We start from the raw sequence: 24,709 nt of genomic DNA on the forward strand, positions 1-24,709 counted from the left end.
GCAGAGCCGGGTGGATCGGGATGCTGCAGCATCCCGGGAGCTCCTGTTTCACCCTCCAGCACATCCCCGCTGCCATCAGATGGAAACAGGCGCCGTTTTTGGGTGGAAAATCCCATCCTGGAGGTGCCCAGGGCAGCACAACGCGGGGTGGGTGGCACCGGGTGGGGGGACTCAAGCGATGTGACCTTGCAGGGATTATCCCAGTGCTGGGAACATTTCCAGGGGGAAAGGCTGTTCCCTCTCCCTGTCTCAGGAACGACTCCGTTGGTTTAAGAACGGCACTCCTGTCACCCCACACCTCCTCCTCGCAAACCAAGGACGAGCCAAGCCCCGCGTCCGAGAGTCCCCCGGGGGCAGCTCCGTCCCCACCTCGCGCTGGCAGCTCGAGGATTTGCCGGCTGGGAATGGCTCATGGATGGATTAGCAAAGCCTGGGATGGACCAGCGCTTCCCCCGAGAGCGGGATGTGCCAGAGCCGCGGCTGCTGCGTGAGTGGCGATGGCAGGAGGTGGCCCCGGGTGGCGCGGGGGTGGCCGGCACGGCCGCCAGGCACGAGCCATGCGGGGCCTGGTGGCCGGAGCCTTACTTGCATGTAGAGCTGGGCCCTAGGGGAGGAGGTCTCCACCATCCTGTTCACCATAGTGATGAGGGTCTCGCTCTCGCTCATCTGCGGCACACAGGGAAGGAAAGGGCAGAGGTCAGCGGGGGACACGCGCCTGTGCTGTCGGTGACCGGTCCGGAACCCTCAGGATGCAAAATGTCACCTCCTGAGGTGGCCCAGGGGCTCCAGCTGTGGCCCCGCGCTGCTGTTGTTCTGTTTAGTGCCCTCAGGGTGCTTTTTTGGGGGGAAAACACGGATAAAACGGAGCCAGCTCGGAGCAGATGGCACAGACAGACACGAGCTCGGACAGGGACGGCAGCAGCGTGGGCTGGCACACAGACGGACACACGGACGGGCCCTGGCGCTGCCCCACGGCTCCGTGCCCAGCTGGGCATTAGGGAGGTGACTGAAAGCTGGGCTTGGGGACAGCAGTGTCCCCTTTTCCAGGCGGCACCGGGAATGGCACCTCCCTGCTGCCAGGCACGGTTTGGGCAGCTCTGTGCCGCTCCACGGGGACAGGACAGCCCCCAACCAGCGGCACACAGCCAGTGGTGCCCGTGGCTGCCTCGGTGCCGGGTGACAAAGCCACTCAAGTCACCAGAGCTCCACCGCTCCCTCTGCTCCTCCCGGATCCCCCAGCCCCGAGCAGGACATTCCAGGGGAGCCTCTCCTGAAATCCAAAGGGTGACAACACTTTGTCACCAAAGCAGGGCCCAAACGCCGCTGGGGGTGCAGCCAGGGAGCCGAGGGCGAGGACGGAGAGAGAAAACAGAGCAGGAGGATGTTTGAGAAGAGGCCGCTGACAGCGTCACTCCGAATCAGCCTCTCCAGAGGCCGGCGGGAGAGGAGGAGGAGGAGATGCCAAACCTTTTTAGGGAGCATTTTAAAGAGCCGGGAAGAGGCTGCGGCGCTGCCGGCGGCTGCGAGACAGCGCAGGGAGCTTTTATTGCTGCAGCGAGTGCTCCCGCCTGGCGCTGGCCCCGCTCCAAGGCGGACACAGATCCCGGCCACGGGAGATTTGCAGCCTAATGGGATCGTGGAGGGAGCGGCTCCCTCTGTGCCAGCCTGGCCTGGGCTGCGGTGCTGGCCGGCAGCTCCTGTGCCCGGCTGTGGCTTTAGCTGCTGCCTGGACACATCCCTGCGGAGTCTCCCAGCTGTATCCCCTTCCCCACGCTCCTGGGATGAAGTCAGTGCAGTTTTCCTCCAAAAACCCCTGGCAAAAATCAGGGTTTTCCTCCAAAAACTCCTCCAAAAAAGCTGAGCGCTGCTGGGTTTGGGGCACTTGGTGCCCACCTGCACCAAACTTTTTGCCTCCGAAGTGCCACCACATCATCAAAACCACGGTTCCCACGGGTCACCTGGCCACCCCCAGCACGGGGGACACCCTGGGGCCCCTACAGCAACAAAGCTGCCGGATTTGGGGACAGCACGGCCACACTGGCACCCGGCAGGTGTCCAGCACCAACCTGGGGGCGTTTCAGAGCCATTGCACCCCCTGAGCTCAAGGACAGCTCCCAGAGCCCCCAGAAATGTTGGAATCTGCCCCAATTCCCCCCAAACTCCCCCCAGAACTCCACCACACCACACGGAGGCACTGCCAGAGGGGGAGGGGGGACACTTTCCTGCCGAGCGATGAGCGGCCCTACGGATGCGGAGGATGGAGAGAAGCGAAACCAAAAAAGACAACTCCTGCTGCTGGAATGCCGCTGGAATGCCGCTGGAATGCCGGGAGGGATGAGGATGGATGGCAGGGGACAGGGACACGGGGCACACGGGGACAAGAAGCAGCCGGTGAGGTGAGGCTGGCAGCCAGCTGCGCCTACCTGCTGGTCCAAATATTCTAGGTTTCTTTGCAACTGAAGGTCTAAAAGTTCATCCTACCAGGAGCCAGCAGGCAAGAAACGAGCAGCGAAACACAATAAAAGAAGAAGCAAAGCAGTTAGGGGGGAGCCTATGGAATGGCCCCTGGATCGGGAATGCTGCTGGGAATGTGCCCCTCGGACCCCGCTCACTCCGGGGGGACCCTGCCTGCGGCGGTGGCGGGGATGGATGGGCAGCATGGGTGGGGTGTGGTGAAATTCAGGCTTCTCCCTCCTCTGGCGGTCCTGTCCCGGGGTTTTGGGATGTGGGGGGACCTCCCGGTGTCACCCCTCAGGTCTGGGAGGGGTCACGAGGCAGGAGAAGGCAGCAGCTGTGGCCAGATGTGAGGAAGCAGAGCGGGAGAGGTTTGGGCTTTGGGGGTCCGAGGGTGTCCCATTGTACAGAGGGGGCCTTTCCACATGGATTTCCCTCTGGAATGGCCAGGAGGGACCGGACACACCAATAAAAGGCCCAGCTCCGATCCGCCAAGCTACCCCTGGAGTGCTCTGGTTCCTCCCTGGCCACCTGAGTGAGGACCCCCCAAACTGCCCCACGTGCCCGGGGTGGGGTCTGTGGTCACAGGGTCACCCCCTGGGCCAGCAGGTACGTACCATTTTGTCATGGATGGTGGGGGACGCCGGGAAGTGGTACGGGTACACCCCGGCCGGGACGGGCCGCCTGTCACCCAGGTAATCGTACTGCGGAGAGAGGGGACCCGCAGGCCAAAGTCAGGGACACGGGACAGGAGGAGAGAGCACAGGAGGGGACAGGAGAGGGACAGGGACACCAGCGCTCCCTCTTTGGGAGAACATCTTGTGGTAGTCCTGAGCATCGCATCCCATGCCATGCCATGCCATCCCATCCCATCCCATCCCATCCAACAAACACCACCAGGGAACCCTTGCAGGATGGCAACGAGGACCCCAAACCCACCCTCTTCTGCAAGCCACGGGCTTGTGGAGGCACTTTGAGGCCAGGCTGTGCCCACAGAGGGGCACAGCCGGGACACAGCCACCCCCCTGCCCCACCTCCCCTCCCCGGCGGGCGGGCGCTGACCTTGGGCGAGCTGATGGATCTGCGCATCACGAAGGTGGCAGGGTCGGCGTAGATCTCGTCCCCGCGGGGCGGCAGCCGCTCGAAGCGGGCGCTGGGCGAGCGCATGGGCGAGTAAACCCTGGCGCGGCCGTAGGAGCCCTGGCTGGGCGAGCGCGGCACCGAGCGCGAGCGCGGCTGCAGCGACATCCTCCGCAGCGAGCCTGAGGCCGCGTCCACCTCGTCCAGGTAGCTCGGAGGCCTCCCGGGCGCCGGCAGCCACAGCGGGACCTCCTGGCGACCGAAGGCGGCGTGGAAGGGACCCCCGTTGCGGAAGGAGTGGCGTTTGTCGTCCAGCGCCCACGGCGGGCTCACGCGGTCGAAGGCGGGCATGGAGCAGATGCTGTCGGGGCGCACGCCCGGCGGGTAGTACTGGTACTCCTCGGGGTACTGCGGCGAGTAGGGCGAGTAATAATCGGGCACCCGGCGGGACACGGGGTAAAACCTGGTGGGGCTGGGGAAGGGGAGAGAGAGGTGAGAGCTGGGCTGGCGGTGGGCAGTGCCCGGGGTCTTGGTGGGCAGGGATAGCCCGAGAGGAGGCTCGGACACCAGGAAAGGTGGATGGATGGCGTTCCTCCTGCCAGGGATTCCATGGGAGCTTCCCCTCATGGAATTCCTCCCTGGGATCTCATGGTGGCCTCCTCTCCTTGTGTCCCTCCTGCAAGGACACCCTTCCTGTCCTGGCATTCCTCGTCCCAGGGCCTCCCCTCCTGGCGTCTCTCATCTCAGGGACTCCATGGGAGCTCCTCCTCATGGAATTCCTCCTCCCTGGCATCTCATGGTGGCCTCCTCTCCTCGTGTCCCTCCTACGAGGACACTGAGGTGGCTCCAAAGGGCCCTGTGGCAGTTTCCCATCCTGGCCTCCCTCCACCCAGGGACCCCCCCTTTAAAACCCACCCTCCTCAGCTTTTTGGGGTGTCCCACACCCAGCTCAGAGCTGCCATAGGGAGAGAAAGAAGAAAGCAGAGCCAGAAATGAGATTTTCTGGCCCCCAGGAGGGCACAAAGCAGACGAGAAGGGGCAGAACGTTCCCAGAGGGACCAACCCCAGACCAAAGGAGCGTCCTGGCGCACCCCTCACCTGCGCAGCTCCTCGGGGGGCCCGGTGGCGCGGCGGGAGTTCACCCACTGCTGCAGCTGCGTCATGGAGCTCTTGCGCTGGGCCACCTTCTCGGGGTGGGACCTGGGGGTGACACCCCGGCGCTGGGCGCCGCTGTCGCCGTCACCCCCCGCGGGGAAGGCGGTGCTGCCGGGCCGGCTGGGCGAGGGGTACGGCCACCCGTTGGGCTGTGCCGGCCGCTCGGCGCTCGCCGGTCCCCGCGGCCCCTCGGGGTAGGGACTGCCCGGTTCCGAGGGCGGCTCCGGCCCGGCGAGGCCGTTGGCTTTGGCCAGAGGCTCCTTCTTGCCATCCGGCCGCTCCGGCGGCTTCCGCTCCATCTTCTCCGAGCCGCGGCCGTCGCCCTCCCCGCGGGTCTTGGCGTCGGGCTCGGCCTTGGGCTGCTCGCGGTGGGCGGCGTTGCAGTGCTGGTGGTGGTGGAGTTTGCTGGGGGGGATGTTCTCCGAGTCCGGCTTCTCGTGCCTGGGGGGTGCCGAGACACCACGGAGGGGTCACCAACCCCTGGCAGTGCCCCAGGGTGGCCAGCAATGCCCTGGCCCTCCCTGAGCCGTGCGGGGTCACTGCTCCCCCAGCTCCAGAGGGTCCCTCACGGCCCCAAATGTCCCCGGGTGTGGAGCGAGGACAGCGGCGCGTCCCCAGGAGGGCAGGGCAGTGGGGTGGCACTGGGCGCTGACCTCTGAGTCGGGGGGATCTGCACCCGGGCGGCCTCGCCCATGGCCTGGATCCAGGATTCCTGCTCCTCCGTGTTCTCGGCGCTGAAGAAGTAGGTCCGGATGCCGGCGTGCTCGGCCTGGGGAGACAGGGACTGCCCGTTACCCGCCGGCGGCTCCTGCACCCAGCACACCGTCACCTGCAGGGGGGCACAGAACGGGAGAGACACAGACACGAGGGTGAGAGCGCCGCTTCCAGCCTGGCACCGCATCCTGCTGCTCCGGGAGAAGCTCTTTCGCCTCCATGTGCGGCCACCGAGCGGGAGGAAAGCTCTGCAGGCCCTCACGGTGGGGTTTTATCCCCCTTGGAGCCACTCCCAGAGAATTTTTGGGACCAGCCCTCCCAAGAGGAGCAGCACCCCAATATTGGGGTGGCAAAGAGTCCCTGTCCCAGCGAGAGCGGCAGCAGCAGAGGAGCGTGATCCATGCAGGGGGAGGGGGAAGGTGGTTTCTCGGCCCAGGAAATATTTTGGGAGGAAAAAGTTTGGTTTTGATCCAAGTTGGTGCCCATTCTCTGCCCAGAATGTGCTGGAAAGAGCCTTTTATTTGAGGGCCTTTTTGAAGCTTCCACCTTCCCCCCTGTGGGAAAGGATGGGGGAAAGCAAGGAGGACGAAAAGGGAGGAATTGGGAGTTTTCCTCCTGAAAGAATGTCAGGGTTCAATATCTTCAAAAAAAAAAAAAAAAAAAAGAAAGAAAACAGAAAAATGAGGTCTGATCAAACCCCTCCCTCGAGTTTCCATCCTCCCCAGACCATGCAGCCGCCGTGCCCCGCCGGGGTCACCTCCTGAGCCCCCCCATGCACTTCTGGAAGCTCTGCAGGCAGAGGGAAAGGTGGAATTGAAGGGATCCGTGCCCTGGATTAGTGGGAGGGAGGAGCAGAGCGAGCCCCGGGGGTCCCTCAGCCTCTGCATGCACCAGAAACACAAGAAGGTACTACCTAGGTGGCGGTGGCTGGGTGCTGGCGTGGTGGGTGGCACCGAGAGACCCCTCCTGTCCCGGCATCCTCGCCCACCGAGGGAGGAGGAGGAGGAGGAGGAGGAGGAAACACAGACACGGGGTCAGTAGGAGTGGGATGGGAACCTCTCTGCCCTTCCCTGGACAAAGCCATCCTCCCAAAGCCCGGGAGCTGCTGAGCTCAGCTCTGTGAGGTTTTTCCCCACAAGGCAACAGAGATTTTACAGAATCGCAGAATTATTGGGGCTGGAAAAGCCCTCCGGGATCATCGAGTCCGAGCTGTGCCCGATCCCCACCCTGAGCACTCAGTGCCACGTCCAGGTGACACCTCCAGGGATGGGCACTCCAAACCTCCCTGGGCAGCCCTTTCCAACCCTTTCCATGAGGAAATTCCTGCTGCTGTCCACCCTGAGCCTCCCCTGGCCCAGCCTGAGGCCGTTCCCTCTCCTCCTGTCCCTGTTCCCTGGGATAAAATCCCAAATCCCCCCCGGCTGCCCCCTCCTGCCAGGGAGCTGTGCAGAGCCAGAAATTCCCCCTGATCCCCCTTTTCTCCAGGCTGAGCCCCCCCAGCCCCCTCAGCTTCTCCCTGGACATCCCCAGGTCACTTCCCTGCTGTCACCTGCGGAAGGTGACACCAGTGTGGGCATTGCACATGGCAGACCCCGCGTGTGACCCATCCCTCCCCCCTAAACCCCACTCAGCTGAGCCTAAATTCAGGTTTAAGAGGGGGTCAGCTACAAAAATCCCTTCCTTAAACTGGGAAAACTCCTCCGCAGTGCCCTGTGGGGAGCCCAGCACCGGCTCTGGACACAGGAAGGACACACTGGGATCAACAAGGGCGTGCCAAAGTGACCCACGACCACGGGCAGCACGAGCAGCTGGGCTGGGGAAGGTTCCTGGTGATGCCAAAGGCGCCCAGCAGTGCCGAGAAGTGCCAGGGAAGCTCAGACCCTGCCAGGGACGGATGCGGGGGAGCAGCAGCCGCCGCCACCTCTCCCTGCTCCCCTCTGCAGCCCCACAGCAGCCACTCGGTGCAGGCTCCCCCCTTTCCGGTGCCACTTTTGCCAGTCAAGCAGCTAAAACAGGGCTGGAATCGGGGACAGCTCCGTGCTCGGCTCCCGGAGCAGCCGCTGGGAGAGGCCGGTGGGGGCAGCAGCGATGGAGAGGGGAAAGCAGGGCGGGGAGAGGGGTGGGAGCACCCAGCAGAGCCCTGCGGGCGGGGGGTGGCGACCTTGGGGACACTGCTGTGTCCCAGCTTCCCCAGATCCGCAGGGTATCCATGGGGGTCACCCCGGCGTGCTCCATGCCCCGTCACCAAGAAAGCCACCAGAGCAGCGGGGACCCTGCCAGCATCACCAGTGCCACCCCAGTGCCACCCCAGTGCCGCCCCAGTGCCGCCCCTGTCCCCTGCGAGCCCCGGCAGAGGCACTGACCTTGAACGTGTGCTTCCTGCTGATGTTGTCCGAGGGCTGCACGGCGGCCACGCGGAAGCTGAGCAGGGGGATGCTGCCCAGGATGTTCTCCTCCTTCTCGTCTGGGGAGGGGGGAGGGTGAATCCTGGGGTTACACCCTCGGAGGGACCCCCGGCGCAGCCCCCCCTCATCCCCCGGCTCCGTCCCACCTGTGGGATCGCCTCCCCGCCTGTTGCTGCTCCCGCAGCTCGGCCTGGCTCACAAACAACCTCCTCAATTATTGATGCCGGCCCCGGGCCGAGCCCGGGAGCTGCCAGGGAGGCGGGGAAAGCTCAGGATTAACCCCTCGGCGCGGCAAACACCGGGAAAAACAGGCTGGAGCAGGGAAAGAGCCTGGGACTGCTGGAGGCACGCAGCTGGTGGCACTGGGGACACGGGGGTGGCCGTACCTTTGTAGTAGAAGAGGCATCGATCCACCAGCACGAACCAGCGCTTGTTCCACTGCTTCACCCCCGAGCTGGCCTGCGAGAGAGGGGCGGTGAGAGAAGCGTTCCGAGTGGTCCCGGGGCTCTGCGGGGCCGGGAAGGGGTGGCACGGGGGGGTACCTGCTTGTAGAGCCACCCGCTCTTGGTGACGGCGGCGTTGGGGTTCCTCTTCATGGAGTTGGAGCGCTTCCCGAAGGCGATGCCCTTGCGGGACGAGCGCGGAGCCTGCATGGGGGGACAGGAGATGCTCAGTGCCCGGGCTGGGGTGCCTGGCTCCCTGTCTGAGCTGGTGACAGCCGTGCCACGCAGCCCCCGGCACTCACCCGGCCTCCAGGGCGCTCCGGGGGCACCTCCGACACCATGGCGTGGTTGGGGGGCTCGCTGGGGACGGTGGCCGGCCGCTTGCTGCCCGCCTTGCTGGACATGTCCGAGCTCTGTCTGTGACACGAGAGAGCGGGATCAGCGGATCCGTGTCTCTCCAGCCCACAGGAGTTGTCCCCTCATCGTTCCCAGCCCCCCAGAACCTCACCCGCCCTGGCTCCCCCGTCCCAACCCGCTCGGGACCAAGGGGATTGGGAGCCAACCTACTTGGGCAAGTCAAGCCTTGAGGTGTCCTCGGGGAGCTGTCCCGTCACTGGGTGCAGGAAGGTGTTCCTCCTTTCATTGTGGCTGTGGGGACGGTGATGGGGTGGGTGTTAGGAGTGCCCATGTCCCCCACAGAGCCCCTTTGGCACCACGTTTGCTGCTCTGCTGGTTCCACACCAATACCGGGGCTGGCACCGGGGCTGGCACCCCCTCCCGTGCCCCGAGCACCCCGCTAATCCCACACTTAGGATCCTCCACGGCACCACGGAATCATTAAGGTTGGAAATCTCCCCAAGATCACCGAGCCCACCCATTAACCCAGCAGCACCAAACTGTGTCCCCAAGTGCCACATCCGCTGAATCGGACGCTGCCCGGGATGGCGAGCGGAGCCCGATCCCCCCTGGCTGCCCCCTCTTCTCAGAGAGTTGTGCAGAGCCAGAAGCTCCCTCTGAGGCTCCTTTCCTCCAGGCTGAGCCCACCCAGGATTCTCCAGCCCCTTCTCCACCTCCCTTCCCTTCCCTGGACACTCAAAGATGTCACTGGCGTTTCCCAGGAAGTGCCCGGGGCTGTGGTGGCCGAGCCCCCCTCCCTGCTGCTGCCACATCCCCGCTGTCACCACCGGCCACCCTCACAAGTCGCTGCAGCAGCGGCAGCAGCAGCAATGGCCCATCCAGGGCTGTGCCTGCAGCGACGTCCCCAATGTCACCTCCTCCCCTGGCTGCTCTCGGAGCCATTTCCAAAGCACCTCGAGGCTTTGAGCAGGGTCACCTGGCCACGCAGGGCTGTGAACCCTCCAGACCCCAAACACCAGCCCAGGACCCTCCAGACCCCAAAAACCACCCCAGGACCCCACAGACCCCAAACACCATCCCAGGATTCCCAACACAAGCTGTTGCTGCCTCCCTGGCACTGGGTACAGCTGGAGGGATCCCTGGCAGTGCCAGCAGCGGTGGGACAGGGCTGTCCCCAGGCTCAGCTGGCACCTTGTGCCACATCCCTGCCCCGTCCCACAGAGGTGGCACTGCTGGGCACCCCAGAACCCCCTCCCATGCTGCTTCCTGGGGTGCTCAGGGGGTTCAGGGCTCCATCCCTTCCTTCCCAAACCCGCCGGGCACCGGGACACAGAGCCCCCTCCGTGCCAGCAGCCCTGGCATGCCACCAATGCCACCAACCCCTCCTGCCTGTCAGCAAAACCGGGGAAGTTTGAGCAAGAAAACACCGCTGCCAGGACCGTCCCATCCCATCCCATCCCATCCCATCCCATCCCATCCCATCCCATCCCATCCCATCCCATCCCAGGCTCCTGCCAGGCTCTGGAGGCATTAACCACTCACTGCCCAGAACGTGCCGCTGCTCAGCTGCCGCCCCTTGCATGTCCCTCCCTGTCCCCTGCCAGGGCTCTGAGCCCCTCCAGCAGCGCTCGGGAGCGCCTTAAAAACCTGGGGGATGCGTGTGCACCCCACAATGGGGGGCTTTGCTCTCCAAACCCCCCCAGTGCCCGGCTGGACTGACCAGAGTCACCCTCAGTGCCCAGCCCACGCTCCAGCACAGCCCAGGGGGTTCTCGCACAGGGCTGGAGCCGCTCCCAGCCCGCTGTGCCCCCTGGCAGTGCCTTCGGAGGGGTTCAAATCCCGGGAACTGGGGCAGGTCCCATCCCCGCAGTGACGCTGACACACGGGGAGGGAGCGATGCCGAGCGAGCAGCACCCTAAAAGCACCCGATCTGGGACGTGGGCGCTGCCAGCACCCACCAGCTGGACTGGACCCCACGCCGGGGCTCCCCCCATCCCTGCCCACCACCCTGAACCCCACACAGGGGGTCCCCCATCCCCGCCCACCTCCCTGCACCGCCGCAGGTCCATGTCCCCGAGGGCTGGACCCTCCCTGCGGGCAGGACACCCCCCTTTTACAGCCCCCGCGGCTCCTCCTGGCACCCACCGCGCTGCTTCCCCCCACCCCAAACCCGCCGCCGCCCCCAGAGCCCGGGAAGAGCCGCAAAACCTCCTGGAAGCAGCGCCCGGCAGCCGCTCCCGGGGCTGACCCCGCTCCAGAAACTCGCGAGTCCCCATCGCCTCCCAAGCACTGCAATGCAGCAGCCACTGCCCGGGCCGAGGGTCCCCCACCGCCGGCTCCCCGCGGGCCCCCCCGGACCCCTGGGGGCTCCTACCTCGCCCTCCGATCCGCCCGAAACTTCAGCATGATCCCGGGGGCCCTCCCGGCTCAGCGCCCGCTCCCGGCTCCCGGCATGGCCACCGCGGTGGGCACGGCCGGTGCCAAGGTGCCACCAGGCTGCGAGGGGACAGCGCGGGCCACCGGCGCGGCCCCGAGCGGGCAGGGGGATGCGGGCGGTGGGCGAGGGCTCTGCCCGTCCTCTGCCAGTCGTGCCAGTCCCCCGCGCCTCGCGCCGGTGGCATTGGCGGTGCCGCTGGCGGCGGTGGCGGAGCTCCGGGGGGCTCCGGTGGCTCCGGCAGCGCCGGGGTTGGGCAGCCCCGGTGTGCGGCAGCCAGCGGGGAAGGCGACAGCGGGGACAAACAGCTCCCGCTCGCGTCCCCGCAGAGGAGAGGCGAAGGGCAGCGCGGCACAGCCGCCTCCCCCAGCCCAGGTGCGGAGCCGGGGAGCTGCTGGTGGCAGGGGAAGGGCGGCACGGGCAGCTCGGGGGGTTTAGGGGGGCTCAGAAAGGCTGGTGAGGGGCTCCCGGGCCCCCCCAGCCCGGCAGGGCAGTGGGAAGAGGGGGTGTCACCGCGAGGGAAGCAGCCGCGCTGAGCTGAGCTCTGTCGCTGCCCTGGATTCAGTGGCTGCATCCCTTCCCCCTGCTGCTGTCCCCAAACCATCCCTGGGTGTCCCCAAACCATCCCTGAGCATGTCCCCCTCCTCCCCGCGGCTGTTCCTTCCCCGGGCGACACCGGGAGGAAATCCCGGGGAGCAGGATGGGCACAAGCACCAGCAAGGGGGGCACAGACCCCGCAGGGCATCAGCACCCCCCAAAAAAAGCCCGGAGAGCCCTTCACAGGTTGGGAGCGGGGAGCAGCAGGATTTGGGGTGAGCCACGCTCCGCCTGGACTTTGGGAAGAGAATCCAAAGCCCTCAGGGCGGGTAGGAAAATCCTTGGGAAGGAAGGAGGGAGGGAGGGAAGGAGGGAGGGAAGGAGTCAGGCTGACATTTCAAAGAAAGCTCCAAAGAAGGAAGCGGAGCACGGGGAGGCTGCCGGGCTCCATCCCGCCACGGCCCCACTGCAGGAAAACCCCGGGACCACCGTGGGACGCTGCCCACCATCTCATCATCCTCCTAAAAATCCAATTGCGCCCCTTTGGGGTGAGCTCAGTGCCAGTGACCACCTCAGCGATGTCCCCACTGCCCCTCGGATGGCACCAGTGGTCCCAGCCCATCCCAGAATACGCCAACGCTGTGGCATCAACAAAACTAAATCCAAACTAAACTGAACCCAAACTAAACCAGATCCAACCCCAAACCCACTAAATCCACCTTTTTAGGGCACCGAGGACACGGGGTGAGATGCATCCATGGACAAACTGCCACCACACCATTCGTGGGTGGCACCAGCCTCATGCCAGTGTCCAAACTGGTGGCAAACGCCCCGGTGCTGCCTGTGCCCCCCATGTCCCCACCGCAGTGACTCATCCTCTCCTCCATCGCCACCGCCTGCCCCAGCCAAGGATCCAGGGCCAAGGTTCCCCAATGGCTGCGGGCGCGTGCCAGCCCTCCAGGGTGACAATGCCAGTGCTCGCCCGGTGGCACGGCCACTGCGGCGGGAAGGGACCTGCCGGGGGAGGCTGTGGCCGCTTTTGGGGACGGCAATGTGGGGACACTGTGGCAGGAGCAGGGAAGGAGCCACAGGAGGCTGGCTGTGTGTTGGGGTGTCACCCTCTGTCACCCCAGTTTGGTGTCACAGGGGCTGTGCCAGGCTCGGGGGCTTTTGAGCCGGGTTCAGGCCGGGTTTGCCAGCCCGGAGCAGGTGCCGTGGTCCTGGCACCAGCTGGGCTTTGTCACGGTCATTGGTGTCCGGGGGTGGGCAGGGACACGGCACATCCGTGGCTGATCCATGGACACGCTCCAGGGATCCCACAGCAGCTCCCAGGGGTGGTGGGGCTCCCGAAATCCCGAGCAAAGCAGGATGGGGACAGGGACCCCAACCCCACTGTCCCCACCAGCCCTGTCCAGGGCAGTGGGAGCCTCACGACAGGGAAACCTCATCCCAAACAGCTCCCAGGCTGCCTGGGGGCCACCGGGATCCAACTGCTGCTTCCTCCCACGCCCCAATGCTGATTCCAGCTCCGGCAGAACCCTCCCTGCCCCCATTGCTCAGGGAGGGCAGGGACGGGGGTGGGATGGGGCAGGGGGATGGAGGCAGCCAAACCCCCCCGAAGTGGCGATCAAACCCCTTCATCCAAAGGTTTTCCATGTTTTCCTCCCGAGGATGGGGCTCACGTGGCCCCCAGCCAAACACGCCCCACGCGCTGGCCTCCCTCCCGTGTTTTTCCAACCCTTTCTTCACCTCTCCCTCTCCTCCTGAGCCACATCCCTCTCGCCTGGCTGCAGCCCTCGGAAATCCTGTTCTCCCCGGGAATTGCAGCGCTCAGCACCCACGGGAGGGGACTCGGGGTCACCCTGTCACCCACGGTCCCTGCGGGGGACAATCCACCCTTGGAGGAGCGAGGCCAAACCGCTGAATCCCAAACCGCTGAATCCCAGTTTGCAGAGCAGCCCAGGGTGGGAAAAAAGGGATTCTAAGGCACTAAAAACCAGGGATCCCCTGCACTCCGGGTCCATCCCGCTCGGCCCAGGGGTGCAGGGACCACAGGGGTTAAAAAGCGCCAGCCCAAGGCCACCCGATCCCGCAGGACACGCGGGCCATCAGCTCCCCATCATCCCGCTGATTCCCGTGGGAGCCGCGCAGGGAGGGAAGGCGGAGGCAAAGCCAGAGCTGGATCCTCTGGGAAGCAGCAGGGCTGCGGTGCCGGCCTTGCCAAGCCGGGCAAAGTCCTCGGGAGGGGCGGCCGGCGGCTCCCGCGCACCCACGGCCCACGTGCGACGTCAGCACCGCCACACCGGCACATCCCGGCTTTGGGGGGCACGGGGAGGGAGAGCGGGAGAAGCTCCCGGTGGGATGGATGGCCGGGAGCGGGGGAAGGCCGGGGATTTCCAGAGAACAAAGCGGCTGCTGGCAGCCAGCGAGGCCGGCGGCAGCGGGGAGGGCGAGTCCCCCGCGGCCGCGCCAGCTGGGGTCGGGGAGAAGCACAAAAAGCACAAAAAAAGCACCGGGAGTTTGTGTTTTATCTCCCTGGAAACCCCGGCTCCATCCCAGGCACGGCCCACGGGGGCTGCCGGCCAAAACGCGCTGCTGCTGCTGCCGGAGGTTTGGAGCAGGCGCGGCAGCAGCATCCTGACCCCATGGGGTGACATCTGGGGAGGGTGACAGCCCTGGATCAGGGGCAGAGCGGGTGACAGTCCATGCCCTGGCAGCTCTGATGTCACTCCATTGTCCCCTCGTGGGGACACAGCCCCAGCCCCTTCTGCACGGGATCACTGGGCTCCCGGAGCCACCATTCCCACCCTGAGCCACCATTCCCACCCTGAGCCACCATTCCCACCCTGAGCCGCCATTCCCACCCTGAGCCGCCATTCCCACCTGGAGCCACCATTCCCACCCTGAGCCGCCATTCCCACCCTGAGCCACCATTCCCACCCTGAGCCGCCATTCCCACCCTGAGCCGCCATTCCCACCCTGAGCCACCATTCCCATCAGGAGCCACCATTCCCATCCAGAGCCACCATTCCCATCCAGAGCCACCATTCCCACCCTGAGCCACCATTCCCATCCAGAGCCACCATTCCCATCCAGAGCCACCATTCCCACCCTGAGCCACCATTCCCATCAGGAGCCACCATTCCCATCCAGAGCCACCGTTCCCACCCTGAGCCACTGTTCCCACCTGGAGCCGCCATTCCCACCCAGAGCTGCCATCCGCACCCAGAGCCACCATTCCCAACTCAACCTCCAAGCCGCCACCTGGACTTGTCCCTGGAGAGTTTAAACTCTCCCTAAGCTCTTTAAGAAGCCACTTCCAGCACCGGGAATACCTGTCCGGAGCAATCCTTGGTGCGAGGCATCAAAGGAGTCCGGCCCCGACCCCTCCCCGGCCACGTCAGGTCAGGGCAGGGCAGGGGATTACGGCAGCGGCGCTGGGAAAATCCTGCTGGGACAAATCCCCCGCACCTGCCTGAGCCACCGCGCACGATAATCACACCCAGGTCCTGACGGTGCCAGGCCTGGCGTGCTGCTCCTGCCAGCTCTGCCTGCCACCACCCTCGGGGCACCGGCTGCTCGCGGTGACAGTGGCCACAGACAATGGCTCATGAGCACCATGGCCTGGCTCAGTGTGCCACAGTCGGGCTCGGTGTGCCACGGCCTGGCTCCTGGTGCCATGTCCAGGCTCCTGGTGCCATGTCCAGGCTCCGTGTGACACGTCCAGGCTCTGTGACAAGGCTGCACACACACGCACACACTCACCGGTGCCACCGCGCGTCCCCTCCGCCTGCTGCGCCACTCGCCGAGCCGGTGGCTCTCCCGCAGCCGGCCGAGGCGGATGATTTCCCTCCCAAGCCCGTGGAGACCGTCATTGGTATCAATCATTAACAGCCACGGCAGCTGCCGCCAGCTTAACCCCCTCGGCTCCGGGCGGAGCGCCGGGAGCCATCCCTCGCTCCCGCTGGAAGCGCCTTTAACGGCACCGTGACACGGCAAAGTCACCGCAGGACAACTGGCCAGGCAGAAAAAAGGGTTTCCGAGGGGCTCCACACCCCCACGGGACCCGCAGCCATTCCTGCAGTGTCCTGCCTGCGTGTCCCCGGGACACGAGCGCCAGGAGCAGCCCCGCGTGTCCCCGAGCAGCCCAAATTGCCACATCCCGCCCCTGCATCCCGGCGGGAGCTGCTGAAATCCCCGCTCTCCCCACCCTCAGGCCCATCCCGAGGGGCTGAGCCCCGCCAGGAGCGGGACAGGGGGACAGGGGCTGCTCTCTCCACCCCAGGCGAGGATCGCAGCTCGAGGCTCTCGGAGCTCCCTCTCCCTTTCCCCGCAGCTTTTCCGAGGAACATCAATGGCTGTAACTTTATCCCAGCGTGTTTACAACCCAGCTGCGGCTCTTGGCTCCCTCAGCCGTGCCGGGGGCCAGCTCGGCTCCCGCTCAGCCGCCACACGGTACCGTCACAGCATCACCCCCCCTCCGATATCGGGCGTCCCCCGCACGCTGCGGTCCCCACGGGACCACCGGGATCGGCACCCGCCTCCCCATGGAGAGGGGCTGGAGGAGGAGGGGCACGAGGGCTGTCGCTGTGCCTGAGCCCTGGGAAGAGGGCGGACAGATGTCCCTGTCACCACCTCCCCCCCGCGCCGCGCCGGTGGCTGCGTTACCCAACCTGCCGAGGGGTTGAATGATTAACCTCGGGCTGCGCCACCGCCGCCTCCCCGCCGTGTCCCTGCGGTGCCACCTGGGGACCCTGCGCTTCTGTCCCCAAGCCCAGGCGCCACCAGCTCCTAGGAGCATCTAGGTCCCCCCAGCTTGTCCCCACAAACACACCGAGGGTCTCCATCCCTGTCCCTCACCCCTTTCCCAGCTCCCACGGCTCTGGAGGTACTCACAGCACCACCACCACCGCCCAGCTCCCGCTTCCCGACATGGATACCCCGGGAATTTCGCCCTTGTCCAGCCCCAGCTGCAGCGCCGGGGGCGTCCGGGCTGGAATGATCACAAATAGCCTTGGACAAACATCTGCACGGCACCACCCCGCAGCGAGGGCGGCCGCGGGATGGTTTCAATCACCATCAAATCCCACCAAACGGCTCAAAATCCACACAGGGAAGCGAGCCAGGCACAGCAGCTGATAAGATCCTGCAGCTGTGGGGCTCCGTGTGGCTCCCCGTGTCCATGACATGCCGTGGAATGGGCACAGCTTTGGGAATTCCCATTCCCCACACTCATTAGGGATATAAAGCCACAAATTCCTTGCAGACACCCCAAATCGGGCGCACTCAGGGGGTGCAGGGGGGTGAAATGAAGCATCCTCCTGCTCCCAGCAGTGATTCCTGAGGCTCTGCAAGTCCAGGAGCTGCTATTTCCCACCCCAGCCCACCGGGATGGGGCGCAGGGTGAGCCCCAGCCTGGGCTCCATCAGGTTGTGCCACTCCCTGTGGAGCCTCTTGACGGTTTTTTGGATAAACTCCCCAATTTTCCGCTGCCGGATCTCCCACGGGCAGCTCAGACAAACAAATCCATGAACGCAGCACCTCTGGGCTGCGAGATGGGCACAGACAGCGGCAGCTTCCACATCCCTGCTGCCACCACGGGATCCCATTTCCCGTTGCTGTTTGGAGCCTCTGGATCCGGGGGTTGGGCAGCGCTGGCTCTGCCCCAGCCCGGGAGCTGCAGCGCTGCCAGGCCTCCAGTGATTCATCCCAACCCTGCGCCCCGACCTCCCGCAGTCAAGCCCCGACACATTCGGCACATTCCTGGCATAGCCGGCACCGAGGAGCCCCACACCTGCCGGAGCGGGAGCTGGGAAGGTGCCAGCGGCACGATCCGGGCTCTTCAAGGAGATTTATGGATCCCAGGCATGATCCCAAGGCCGCGATGGCCCAGGGGATGGAGGGGCAGCAGCGGCTCTGCTCGGGTGACACAGCAAAGTTGTCACCGTGGGCAGCTTGTCACCTCCCCGAGCGTCCCAGTTGCCCTCCTGGTGCGGTGCCACACATCCCTTGCGTCGGGCTGGGTGTGAATGGGGAAATTCTCCTTTTTTAGATCTGATCCTGCACCTTGCTGGGCCTGGGAACAGCCTGTCACCGGCGGTGACACAACCGCGCACGGGTTGTGCAAGGGCTTTGCATCAAACAGCTCCCAAGGACGGGATAAACGCCGACTCCGGGCTGGCCACGGTGGCTCTCTGGCCCCAAATCCATCTGTGGCCCATCCCACGGCCCCGGGATGGTGGTGTGGGTGCCAGGAAATGTGTGGAGTGGCCAAAAGCATTCTCGAGTACCTGGGAAGAGCCACCGTGGAGCCAAGCCTGGCACCCAGGGATGCCACGGCAGCTCCCAGCCCCCCCAAAAATGGACACGTGCCCATCCCACCAATCTCCGTGTACAAAAGAACCAAAAGTCCCCCAAACCAGGTTTGTCCTAAGCAAAAAGACCTAAGAAAACACACCCCGGGCCCCCCAAATCCCAGGATCAGGCTCGGGATTCGCGGCCTTTCCTCTGGCTCTGAAGTGGTGCCGTCCCTCGGGACCATCTCGGGGGGAATCACAGCAGTTCCCTCGCCGCCCTTGGATGGGACAACCCCGATTTATTGTCACCTGCAGCCCAGCACACCCTGGTGTGGCAGCGCCGTGCCTGTGACGGCCGGGAACAGCTTCCCGGTGAATCACAGCTCATTCCCAGCTTCCCAGCCGCGTCCTCATTAGCGCCCGAAGCCCGGAGCAGCCCCGGGGAGCAGCTGCGGGGGAAAAGCCGGGAATCTGCTGAGGGAAAAACAGAGGGAGCCGAACCGCCCCCCGCACACACCCAACCGAACCTGGGAGTCTCCCAGGCTGCGCGGGGACAGGACACACCTCTGTGTCACCAAACAGCCCTGGCCGTGTCCTTGTCCCCCTCCCAGCGCCACCTCCGCAGCGCCACGGGCGGGTTGGGCTCTGCTGAGCGAGCTCTCGCCCTCTGTGAAGTTCAGTCACCGTGGGATGCTTCCAGTTGGAAACCGGGACAGTACCAGGCTGAGCTTCCCAGAAATCCCATTCGAGCAGGAGCCCGGTGCCAATTCCCCCTTTCCTTCTCCCCCAGCACGGCGTAAATAAACGCGGCCCCGGCCATCCCTCCGCCCCGCGGGGAGGAGCAGCCTCGGGATCGGGGGAGGGAAGCTGGAAGGACGGGATGGCTGAGCCGGGCTGGAGCCGGGCCAGTCCCAGCCTGGAGAGAGCCCTCGGTGGTGCCTTTGGCGGCCGTGGAGCAGCCCGGGGTGAGCCCCTTGGGATGGTCATAGGATTCCCCCTTGGAACGTCCACAGGATCCCTCCAAAAATGTCCCTGGATCCCTCCAAGGGTGTCACAGGATCCCTCCAAAAACATCACAGGATCCCCCCTTGGGATGCTCACAGGATCCCCACCATGGAATGTCCACAGGATCCCTCCAAAAATGTCCCTGGATCCCTCCAAGGGTATCACAGGATCCCTCCAAGGGTCCTCACACGTAGCCAGGACCAAGGAGCTGCACCAAGAACTGGAACAGACCAAGGAACTGAACTGGTTTGCTCGGCCCTGGGAAGAGCCCGAGGCTTATCCCGCTTTTCCAGAGGGCACAGATGGGATAAAGCGTGTGGGAAGAGCAGTGGGGCACCGCGGAGGTGGGGGATCCCTTCAGCAGGTGCCTGTGGCACCGCGGCTCCCGTTTTCCCTGGGTTTGGGTCAGGGATGCTGTTCCATAGGATTAGAAACCGGTACCCCCCAGCCCAGCCTGACCCAGGAGTCACTGGGAATTGAAGGAGTGCGATCCCAAACCTCAGCTCCCTTGGAAAGCAGGGAAAAGCCATCCCTGCACTCACGATGCCTTTTCCCTCCTCACCTTTTCCAGTCCCATGAGCTCAAGGAAGGAGGGAGCAGGGACTGAGCAGGCACCGAGCTCATCTCCAAACCCGCCCCCCTGCCGGTCCTGGAGAGTTCATTCCCAGCTTCTGGCATCCCCATGGATGGCTGGGAGCCATGGGATGGAAACCACAGCCATCCCGCATCCCACAGCAGGCCAGGGAAATCCCACCACAGCCATCCCACATCCCACAGGAGGCCTGGGAAAACCCAGCACACCCACACGGTGCTGCCAAACAGGGGCTGGGGCACCTGTCACTGGGATTTGGGGAGGAAGGGGCTTTGCCAGGCTCCAGGAAAACAGTGGGAAGCGAGACTGGGCCCACAGGGAAGGGTAACTTTAAAAGAGCCCTTCTGAAAACATCCCTTTAAAGAGAACGAGGCCAGAGACGGAGCCGGGTCTCTCCCAGGTGCTTTGAAGCAGAACTTCCAGGAGATTTTAGCTGGAATCTCCAGGAGAAACCCAGCCAGCTCCCTCAGGGCTGCTCCCCAAGGCTTGGGACCCGGCCCGTGGCACAGGGAGAGTCCCCGAGCCGGGCAGGATCCCGCCCGCATCCCGGCTGGAAGCGGAGCCCTGTGCAGACACCGGCTGCCTCTGCCCCAGTCCCGGCCGTGCCAGCCTTATCCTGCTGCCACACCTTCCGCGGAGCTCCGGCACGGAATTAACCCCTGGCAGAGAGAGGCCGGGCCCTTCCCGTGCCCGCCGTGCCACCTGCCCGTGGCCACGGCGGAAAAGCCTCTCCCCGGTGACATCCGGGACTGCGTCCCGTCCCCACGAGCGGCTCCAAACCCGATCTTTGGCTCCCCCAGCGCAGCTCAAACTCCTCCAGCACCTCCATCCCTCTCCCTCCGGTCCTCGGAGTCTCCCTCCATCCCCTCAATCCCGTTTTGAACCCCACCAAGGCCGGAGCACTCACAGCCGGCTCAGTTACCTGCTCCAGGTGCTGCCGCGAAGAAAGCGGAGGGGCAGAGCCAAGCGGAGGAGCCGCGGGCTGGCGGGGAAGGAACGGGAAAAAGCCCCGGTGGCCCCCGGGAGTCTCCGAGCGCGGCAGGAACAGCCCGGGTGATAAGCGAGGGCTGAAATCCGAACCTGCAGCTCGGCTCCTTGCTATATAAACCCCGCGCACACCCCCGGCCGCGCTGCCTCTCACGCCACTCCCGCTGCTCCCGGCCACGCCAGGCGCTGCCACAGCGGCAGCCACGCTGCCCGAGCCCCTTGTCGCCACTGCTGCCCTCCCCCGTGCTGGTGCCAGCTCAAGGTGGAGCCTCTCGCTGGTTTGGGGTGGTGCTTCGGGCGTGTTTTTACTCCACGGAGCAGTGGGAGTAGGATGGGTGCTGTGGAAAGGGGACGGGACCCTCCGGTGGGCACCGGGTGGGCACCGCCCTGCTGGGAAAGTGGGAATAAACCGTGTGGGAGAAGCGAATACCGCGGGGTTTAGCCTCAAAAAAAAAACAGGTGGGAGGGGCTCAGCGCGGCGCTGGATCGGCTGGTGGGGCACCTGTGGGCATGGAAAACGTCCCCTTCCCCAGCAGGGACACCACGGGCGGAGGGTGCCCGGTGCCACCCCGGCGGGACCCTGGGCTCGCTGGGGACGTGGCGACTGATGGCCACACCGTGCCACCGCGAGACTTCCTTGTGCCACCACTGGACTGACTTCCTTGTGCCACCGCGGGACTTCCTCGTGTGGAAAAACTTCCCGCCCTTCCTGCAGTGGGACAAAACCCTCCAGAGGACAAAACCCTGCCCTGTTTTTCCCCGATTCTTCAGGCTCAGCCCCAAACCGGGATGGCCACATACCATGGGCGAGGCTGGGCTGGGAGCTGTTCCAGCCCATGGGGCGAGTGGGGCCGGGCGGTGTGTCCTGCTCAGGGACACGGGATTATCCTGGGAATTATCCATGGGAAAAGGGAATCCCAGAAGTGCTCTGCCAGCGGCCGGTGAAGCCGCTCCGTGGCACGGGGATAGTCTCAGTGGGCACAGCTGTGGGGACTTCTCCATCTGTGCTGGGGACCTGAGTTTTGGGAAGTTTCAACTCCTCTTCTCTGTGTTCCCAAGGCTGGATCCAGCCTGGAATTCTCCAGCTGGGGTGCAGGGAGCCCCACGAAGCTCTGAGCCAGCTCCCCGCCCCGGTTGCACAAGCGGCCCTGGGGCACATGAACGATCCCAGCCTGTTTATGAGCAGCAGCCACCTGCTGCTTCCCGAGCTCCCGGCGCCCTGCCTGATCCCGGCGGGAAGAGCTGGAGCTCCTGGGGCACCCTCTGCCATCCATTCCCTGCCTGGCAGGGCCACCAGCTGTCCCCAGAGCCCCCCCAGGGCACGGGGACACTCCTCAGTACAGGTGGGGTCCTGCCCACGCAGCACCCTGACCCCCAGCATCCTCCAAAGGTCCTTTGGAAGAGCAAATTTGCCTCTGGAGAGGCTGGATTGAGCGGGATGAGACGACCTAGGGCAGGGATTTCCTCCCCAGGGTCACCCCGAGAGACTTTGGACCCTGGGGACAGCACCCACCGTGCCCTGGGCATGAAATTCCCTGCTCTGCAGCTCTGACAAGGCCTGGCAGCACCCAAATCACCTTCCAGCGACCCGAAAATCCCTGCGGATGGAGCAGAGAACCTACAGCACGTTCTGGGGCTCCTGCCAGCGCAGAGAGACGCTTGGGGGCAATGGAGGAGAAATTGGAAGCCCCCAAAGTGTTTTGAATCCACAGTCACCAAATTGGTCCAAAAATGATTTTCTTCTTCAGTTTCTTTTGCTTAAAGAGAAGAAGGGATGGAGCCAAACCCTCCAAGCCACTCCCAGCCCCAATTCCTGCCCCATCCAAGGAAAGGCGCAGCCTCCCCTCACCCAGGGGCTGCTCTGTGACCCCAACCCCACGCCGAGCTTTTGGGGGGACCCCTCACTCCTAAACGGGAGGTTCAGCCCCCTCAACACCTCCCTGCTGCCCTCTCCCCCCCAGCAGCGAGGCACGGAGCATCCCCCCCTCTCCAGCAACCCGAGCCTGAACCCAAGGTCCCGCTTATCTGCAGCACAAGCATGTCTGCTGATAAGGCCGGGGATAAGATAAGGCCGCGGCAGCCTCGCCGCTATCAGCAACCCTTCCTCCAGCGCTGCGCCCCAAGGCTGAGGGGGTCAGCACCCCCCAAACATCCCCCAAACATCTCCACCATCAACCTCCTTGAAAAGATTCCTCCCATTCCCGGCCGCTCGCTGTTTCCCGATGGGGCAAAGCGTGGATTCGGGGGGAAGGGGGGAAAACGAAATTTAAAAAGAAACCAAACCAAACCCCAAACAAACGAACAACAACAAAAATCAAACACAAAGCAGAGCAAATAATGTGTCAGGGGAGCCCTGGCAGCGGCGGGGGGGGCACGCCCAGCCCGGCCGCATTAGGCTCGCCACGAAAACTGGAATTGCAAATCATCGCTGCTCAGCCGAGCTGAAAGGAGAGCCGCGGCAGGAAAACAAACCCGGGCAGCGAGCGGGGGGCACGCGGAGCTCACCTGGGGCTGGCACACACCTGAGCCTTCCTCCTCCTCCTCCTCCTCGCTGCGGGCAGCGCATCCCCCCGAGGGGTGCCCGGGAAAGAGGAGGGAAACCCACCCCGAGAAGAGGGGAGCGGCATCCCAAAAGCTGCGCCAAGCCCCGGTGCCCGCCTTCTTCTCGGTGGGGTGGATTGGTACCCTCGATCCCATTCCCAAGATCTCCACACGGGACCTGCCCGCGCGTGGGCACCCCCGCCCCCGGCGGAGCCAGCCTGAGGGTTCAAATTGGGGGATTAGAGGGGAAAAAACACCCCAAAACACCCACCTGGAGTCGCGTTTGGCTCCCAGCATCCGTGCCAGGCTGTAAACACCCGGCACCCGCTGCGCCGCTCGGGCGTGGGGCGTCGGACGGGAGCAGAGAGCGGCAGGAGGCGACGGGAGTGGGGACCCTCTTGGTGGCACTGCGGGGACACGGGGCTGGCTTGGGGTGGCTCTTCCCGTGGGGTGACGCGGGAGCAGGGCACGGTGGGTCAGGCAAAAGGGGACGGTGGCAGCGGGGTGGCACCGCCAGCGGGGTGGCACCGCCAGCGGGGTGGCACCGCCAGCGGGGTGACACCGCCAGTGAGGTGACCCTGCCAGCGGGGTGACACTGCCAGCGGGGTGACACCGCCAGCGGGGTGACCCTGCCAGTGGGGTGACACTGCAAGCGGGGTGACACCGCCAGTGGAGTGACCCTGCCAGTGGGGTGACCCTGCCAGCGGGGTGACACCGCCAGCGGGGTGACCCTGCCAGTGGGGTGACACTGCAAGCGGGGTGACACCGCCAGTGGAGTGACCCTGCCAGTGGGGTGACCCTGCCAGCGGGGTGACACCGCCAGTGGGGTGACCCTGCCAGTGGGGTGACCCTGCCAGCGGGGTGACACCGCCAGCGGGGTGACACCGCCAGAGGGCTGACACCGCCGGTGGGGTGACACCGCCAGTTGGGACAAGCGGGGGAGAGGCAGAGAAAATCCCCAAAGCGCCCCGGAGGCAGCGGGGCGGGTGCCAGCGCCCAGAGCAGCCGGGGCACGCTGCCCGGCTGTCACGGGCACTGCGGGGACACGCCACTGTCCAGTGTCCCCAGTGCCACCAAGAGCACAGGGGACCCCGGGCGTCCCAAAAATCTCACCGGGAGATGTCCCAGGAGCCAGCGCAGCCCCCATGGCACCCACCCAGGCACCCACGCACCCACCCAGCACCTTCGGAGGGCGCCGGGGCTCGGGGTGCGATGCCGGGGGCACGGCGGGGGCGGCCCGGGACGGGGGAAGCGCTTTGAAACGCGGCCCCGCCGCAGGATCGCTGCCTCATTAGCGAGCAATTACCGGCTAATTACGGGATGGCAACACCCAAACCCGATCGGGAAATGGGGCTGCTGGGTGCCGGCGGGCGCGCGCGTGCACAGGCGCACACATCCCACCCCAAAAAACCTCGGGAGTTCTCTGGAGCAGGGATGGAACGCGTCACGGGAGGTCACCGGGCTCGAATTCGCGCTGTGCTGGCTCCGTGCCTCAGTTTCCCTGGTTAAGTTTGCATATTCCCCTCTCAGCCTCTCCCCTGAGGCATCCAACAGCTCCAGCCTCCCCTCACTGCACCCCAAAACCACCCGCAGTGGCTCTGCCTCGGTGGACAGCACCCCAAACCCACTGACCCCATCCCACCGCTCGCCAGCAGGCACCGGGATGATCCCATGGGAATGGGAATGGGGTCTGTGCTGCCTCGCTGCCC

General features: G+C 65.1%; 1 protein-coding gene across 12 annotated transcripts in view; it reads right to left on the reverse strand.

The window, feature by feature from the left end:
- PLEKHA6 (pleckstrin homology domain containing A6) overlaps positions 1 to 24,709 on the reverse strand; it is a 43,968-nt gene that overhangs the window by 9,260 nt on the left and 9,999 nt on the right. For 4 of the 12 annotated variants that reach the window (XM_048327761.1, XM_048327755.1, XM_048327754.1 and 1 more), the window contains exons 4-14: positions 8,819 to 8,899; positions 8,554 to 8,668; positions 8,351 to 8,455; positions 8,195 to 8,267; positions 7,767 to 7,867; positions 5,343 to 5,518; positions 4,633 to 5,130; positions 3,517 to 4,006; positions 3,072 to 3,158; positions 2,424 to 2,477; positions 586 to 666 (exon numbers count right to left, since the gene is read on the reverse strand). In XM_048327761.1, coding sequence (XP_048183718.1) covers positions 586 to 666; positions 2,424 to 2,477; positions 3,072 to 3,158; positions 3,517 to 4,006; positions 4,633 to 5,130; positions 5,343 to 5,518; positions 7,767 to 7,867; positions 8,195 to 8,267; positions 8,351 to 8,455; positions 8,554 to 8,668; positions 8,819 to 8,899 — 1,861 coding nt within the window. Of the gene's footprint in view, positions 1 to 585; positions 667 to 2,423; positions 2,478 to 3,071; positions 3,159 to 3,516; positions 4,007 to 4,632; positions 5,131 to 5,342; positions 5,519 to 6,316; positions 6,731 to 7,766; positions 7,868 to 8,194; positions 8,268 to 8,350; positions 8,456 to 8,553; positions 8,669 to 8,818; positions 8,900 to 14,914; positions 15,303 to 24,709 lie in introns of those variants that run through there. The other 8 variants (XM_048327763.1, XM_048327757.1, XM_048327756.1 and 5 more) reach the window with 8 other exon arrangements.

This window comes from Corvus hawaiiensis, chromosome 24, assembly GCF_020740725.1.
Source record: "Corvus hawaiiensis isolate bCorHaw1 chromosome 24, bCorHaw1.pri.cur, whole genome shotgun sequence".
NCBI classification, from domain to species: Eukaryota; Metazoa; Chordata; class Aves; order Passeriformes; family Corvidae; genus Corvus; species Corvus hawaiiensis.